Source organism: Lemur catta, chromosome 1 (assembly GCF_020740605.2).
Source record: "Lemur catta isolate mLemCat1 chromosome 1, mLemCat1.pri, whole genome shotgun sequence".
NCBI lineage: Eukaryota > Metazoa > Chordata > Mammalia > Primates > Lemuridae > Lemur > Lemur catta.
This window is the reverse complement of record NC_059128.1, coordinates 11,763,387-11,769,386: the sequence shown is the minus strand read 5'-3', so window position 1 is coordinate 11,769,386 and position 6,000 is coordinate 11,763,387. Positions and strand designations below refer to the sequence as shown.

The window sequence follows — 6,000 nt, the reverse complement described above, 5'->3', positions numbered from 1 at the left end:
CATCCGAGTCTCTGGGGGCAGGTCCCAGGGAATCAGTCTTTTCTTCAAGGCTCTACTAGTATCCTTCGATGCAGCTAGGGTTGAGGACCAGTGGCTTAAAGTAACTTGAATACTTTCCTCTTCTGTAAGAGCATAGGAAATAATCCACATAGGAGAAGTATTATTGGTTGTTCTCTAATCAAATAAAACAGGACTCAGGGTTGATGCTCCCCCTAGCCTCTCTGCCACCCCCATGTCTCTGCCCCCAACATGCCATCCATTTGCCTTAGATGGTGACCTAGCTCTCTGGCGAGCTTTCCAAGCCAGCACACAATAAAAGGTTTAAACAGAACTAGAACCAACTCCAAATGCTGAATCATCTATAACGTCAAAATGAACGAAACACAAGATCTCTTCGAATATTTAATCAGTTTGGAGATCTCTGCCTTCCAACCCAGTTGGGTAAACACTCTAAAGAAAGCAAGATTGAGGGGTCCTCAAAGAAAATATTGGGCTAAAATGGAGAGGAGTCTGGGTTTGAGAAGACAGAACGTAGCATGTGTCGGAAGGCCTTTTGAAGGAATTCTACCGCTTATTTTTTTTTGGAAAATACTCAAAATGAACAAGAAAGGATTAAACAGTTATACAAATTTGAGGACAACTAAAACTTCTTTTATAGCTGAAAATACCAGACGTGATTTTGAAATAGACTCTTTAAAAACTCTTAGGCCCTGCTGTGGTTCGTTTCCATCGTCTTCTCAGTGCACGCGAGAAGCAATCTAGCTATGGCCAGCGTCCCCGGGAGCCCGCGGGGCCTCTGCGAAGCAGCGACGCAGCGAGAGAGAGAAAGGAGTGGAAGAGGCGAGAGCAAGCTGTTCACAGTCTTTGGACACAGACTCAGACTCCAGCAAACCTAATCTCTTTAAAAAAAAAAATAGAAATAAACTGGAAAATCACCGGCAATCTCACATCAGGGGCCAATGATAATACTTTTCGATAACTGCATCTTAGGAGCTGGGGGTGGCCTTCAGAGTGACAGGTCTGCACTAGTACGGGTGGGGGGCAGGACACCGGGGCTGACTCCTTGGGGAAACATTCAGCAGGAAAGGCGTAACGTCTGCCTCGCTCTCGTGATCTCTCTCGTCCCCTCTCTTCTCCTGTCCCTTGGTGCTGGTGAGAGGCAGCATCGGAGGCTCCAGCCGAGGCTCAGAATGGGTACGGCGACACATATATCCGCAGTCGGATCACGGAGCTGCCTCTGAAGTTGATGACGGTGTTGACAGTGATCATTTCCAAGTCCAGCTGGATGTCCCGGGGCCCTTTGATGGGGCGGGTCATCACCAGGGTGGCGCTGATGGGGCCTGTTTGCTGTGGAAAGAACCAGGGACACTAGTTAGAGGATGACTGATGTAAGCCCAAGGCCTGGGGGGTGGCTTGGCAGCATCAACCAGGGTGCTCCCCTGCCCACCTCAGTTAAACTGGCATCCCCTCGGTGCCAACTGTGCCACACTCCTCCCGTTTGCCCACTCTCCACCTGGCTCTTTCCTGCTAACCCTGCAAGTCTCACCTAGAAGGTCACTTCCTAAGAGAAGCCTTCCCTGATTCCCCAATCTAAGTCGGGTCCCCCTGTGACCTCTGCCACTGTACCCTCTACTTTGCATAGGATGGAAAGGGTATTACATATTACCACGTGGAATTGTCCACACTATTTGGTCCATGTCTGATGGTCTAGGTATCCACCAGACTATGAGCTCTGTAAGAACAGGGATCAGGGTCACACTTTTCACCGCTGAGTCCACCTAGAACTTAGCATGGTGCCTTGAACACAGTAGGTGTTCAGAAAATACATCTTGAATGATCAATAAATCATTGATCAAACTTCTGCATGACTTAGGGCTGTCACTTCACCTCTTTGGGTCTCATCTCTAGCATGAGAGTTTGGACCAGATTAGTAATTCCCAAATAAATGGTACCAAAATCACCTGGAATACTTTTTCAAAACTAACAATTCTAGGGGCCCATTCCATGATTTCCTAGTTCAGTAGATTTTCAGGTGATGCCTGGGAAAGGTGAAAGGTGTTTAAGAGCCCCCGTCTCAACACCCTGGAGTCACTTCCAGCTTCGCCATTCTGTGACCCTAACACTGTGGTCCTAATAATTTCATGTGAACTTTCTCCTCCACTGAATCCTTTTCTAAAAACTTCAAGAAGGTAGGAGAGAGGACATCGTTTGAGCACCTACCCCGTGAGGCACTCTTCTAGCCACCTTTATGTATACCCGCTTATTTAATCCTCATAAAAACCCTGAAAGGCCTTGCTATTCAGATTGTGGCCCCTGGACCAGCAGTGTTAGCATCACCGGGAGCTTGTTAGAAATGCAGAATCTGGGGCCCCACCTAAGATCTGCTGAGCCAGAATCTGTAGCTGGACACAATCCACAGGCAATTCGTGTGCACATGAATGACTGAGAGGTGCTGATTTAAAGGCACAGGACCCAGGCAGGGGACCTTGGCTGCCCTTGTCTAAGGGTGGTACAGAAGGTGTGTCTCATTATTTCCCTATTTTATAGGTAAGCAAATGGAGGTCAAGTGCAGTTAAGTAATTGCTTAGGGTGACCCAGCTACTCAGGCAGAGCCATGGCCTTCCATTCAGGTGTTTCTGACCCCAACCCCAGGCCTCTTTCACTGCACAATTAACAGAAGAGACTGATATGTCTGTCTTGCTTCTTCTCCCTAGCATGTCCTGAACGAGAGATGCTCGGGGGTCAGTGCAATGGCAGATACGAAGCACCTGAAGAGGAAACAGCAAGAGGGAGAACAGGCACAGGCTGGACAGTGACTTCCCATAACTGTAGAGCCCAGCCTCGTGCCCAGAAACTGAAAGCAATAGGCTCTGCGAAATCCAAGGACCTGGCTTGTTTAAAGACACACCAAATGTTTTTTCTGTCTCCATAGAGGGAGGGCTCCCCATAAAGTTCCGAATATCCCCAAGAGCTGCCACAGGTATGACAAGGGTGGGGCTGGTAGACAGGTGTGGGCCAGGTGCCAGGACCTCCCCTGTCCACTGGGCTATCAGCAGCTTGACAGCCACACAATTTCCTCTTGGCATTGGCTCCTTCTGTTCCCGTCAGCATTCACGTAGTTGGCACCTCCTCACGCAGGGATTGCTCGGACTTCCTTATGAGCCGTTGCAAAACTTCAGAAGTCCTGCGCCAGGACTTCAGAGGGTACAGCCACACAGGGAAATGCCTGTGGCATTTACATATACAAATACCTTGTCAGCTTTCGCTGTTTGCATGAACAAAAGCCATGAGTTGAGGACTCTGAGCCGTGGGCAGCCCTCTGGAGAGAGACCTGCAGAGCCCAAGGTCTGGAAGGGGGAAGGTAGCACGTGGAAACTTCCAAGTTGTTCCTTTGGGGTTTCCTGATAAATGTCTCCAGAGTGTGAAAGAATTCTAGACTCTCCCATTTGGAAGTAACCTTAGAAGTTGGTGAGTCCAGTCTTCACCTGGGTCAGATCTGTAGCACCCTGAGAAAGGTCTACCCACAAGCACCTGGGAGGGCTCAAGTGCCTGCCGGGGGAGCTGAGGACGGCCACCTCCCACCCCACATTCAACTTTCAGGGCAGAGTCTTCCAAGAGCCCCTGGGCACTGGTGGCCCTGGTGGTCACTGGTGCAAAATGATGATGAGGAGGAGGATGGTGATGGTGGTGGTGGTGATCATGATGGTTACGATGCTAAGCATTTGCCTACAACCTTTCACACATCTCTTATTTAATCCTCATAAACCTACACTGTAAGTATGTTAAGGATACTACATAAGGTCACAAAACTAGTGCATGGTATTAGAGTATCTGACTTCAAAACTCATGCTTCGAACCACTACCCTCTATGATGAGGTCTCAGCACCTCTCCACTTCCTTACCATCCCACGGCACTTGACTTCAGAATCGCTTTGTGTTGTGTCCCCCGGGTTGTTTGTCCCCTCCCCACTATAGTGTGTGTGGGTTCCTCAAGGGCAGAAACCACATCCTGCTTGCTTAGAACTCTCAGTGCCTGACTTGAAGCCACATATATAATGGTGCTAAATAAACGTTGGCGACAGAAGAATGCATACGAATGACACCGCCAGTGGAGTTGACCACAGTGAGAATCGGCTGCGAACGGCCCACCAGCCATATGTCTTCTTGGCCCCGATCCCACACACACACTCAGGGTTGTTCTGAGTCAACTTGTGGGACGGCATTTTCTGACATGTGGCAAGCAGCCAGGCTGTGGCAAGTCAGCTTCCCCTGGCCCTGCCACTTGATCCACGTGTGTCACGGTGTAAATGCACTTTGGCACAGTCTGAACCCCGTGACCATGCCTCTTCTTCTGGTCCTAATTTTGTCCTGGAGCCTCCTAGCCAAAGCGAATCACCAGACCTCTGCCCAGGGCTCAGTGAGAGAAATAGCCAACAAGGTTGTGAACGGGGCATGTGTGTGTGCATATATGTGTATGCATGTGTGTGTCCGTGTGTACACACAGGTGTGTGTGCTTTGTCTGCTGGGTGAGATGAAGTTCCTTCCAGGGCTTGTAATCCAGTCAGTGAATCTCAGGGTAGGAAAGCCTGAGCGGCCATCCAGCCCAACCTCCCACACGATGCTCCAGCCCCCTGGGTAGCATTCCCAACTCCTCCAAGGCCCAGGAACTCACAGCCTCCTGCCAACAGTAGCAGCAGCAGTAGCAGTGGCAAGAGCAGTATCTATACAATAATAACTAATAGTTATTGAATACCTTCTATTATTACTGAATGTTAAAGTAAACTTTTCTTGTTATCTCAGTTTCTGCTGAGGACCCAGAGCTGGAAGAGTAGGTCAAAATACCCTACAGTCTAAAGAGAAATGCAAGAGCACAGATTTTAGTGCCAGATTGCCCAGGTTCAAGTCTTGCTCTGGTGCTTATTACCTGCGAGACTAGTTGGGCAGGTTGCGTAGCCTCTGTGCCTCGGTGCTCTCATCTGCAAGGCTGGGTGATAAAATAATCCTACATCATAGGACTGTTGTGAAGATTAAGAAGATTGCTATCTGGAAAGCACCTAGAATAGTGTCTGGCACATGTCGACCATATATATACAACTCACTGCTGATGCTTTGAATGCAGTTATTACTGCGGATACAAGGACGTGTAAAGTGGCGATCCAAAGCCAGATCTGTTTCCCTTGCTCTGTCACCACCTCCAGCCTACATACGCTTCATTAAATGCACCTACCAGCTTCCATCTCAATCAAGAGGGGTCTCAGGAGAACTGTTCAGTGATGTGAGACCCCTTAAGTTCAAGGATGCAGACTGCTACTGGTCTTTCTCCTGGAGAAGTCTGGAGATGAGAGCCCAGAGCTGCTCCAGGCCACAGGGAAGAGAGGGGACTGCAGAGCAGCTGATGTTGGTGTCCTGAAAGGCCCTGTGTAAGGTCTGCCTGCCAGGACGCAGTGACATGCCCCCCACTACCACCATGGAATGTCTGTGTGGGACACAGCACCAGAAATAGGGGCAGAGAGGTCTGGGGTGGCAATTGGTCAATGACAGGCCCTGATGCCCACATTAAGGACTGGTCAGGGTCAAGTCCTTAGGCAAATATCCAAAAAAACCACAAAATCATCCTGTGAAAGCAAAAACTTTTGGGTCTCTACCCCAGAGAGAGTGGTAATGCCTGGTTACTATGGCAACAATGGAGGAAGACTCTGGCCCTCCCAACCTCATGCCTGTGCCCCCACCCCCACCCCTGGAGGAGCCAGAGCCAGCACTGTCATTGCTGGGAGGGCAAGAAGAGGGCAGTACAAAGGCCAACCACATCCCTTCCCTGCTCTGAACCAGGGGAAAGGGAGCAGCTTTACACTGAACGAGAGGCTGAGAGGTTGACGTTTCCACTTGAACCAGCATGGACTTCCGACATGACAGGAGACAATCCAACAGTAATTGAACGTGCCTGTAAATCCTATGGGACCAACCTGAGATGTCACCCAGGTGTGCACAGGTTTGAACCAG

At 49.6% G+C, this 6,000-nt stretch overlaps 1 protein-coding gene across 2 annotated transcripts in view; it reads right to left on the bottom strand.

The window, feature by feature from the left end:
- Nucleotides 1-389: 389 nt before the first annotated feature.
- Nucleotides 390-6,000, bottom strand: part of FBLN5 (fibulin 5) — a 75,449-nt gene continuing 69,838 nt past the window's right edge. For both annotated transcript variants that reach the window (XM_045561957.1, XM_045561956.1), the window contains exon 11: nucleotides 390-1,347. In XM_045561957.1, coding sequence (XP_045417913.1) covers nucleotides 1,186-1,347 — 162 coding nt within the window. In that variant the 3' untranslated portion in view covers nucleotides 390-1,185. The remainder of the gene's footprint in view (nucleotides 1,348-6,000) is intronic.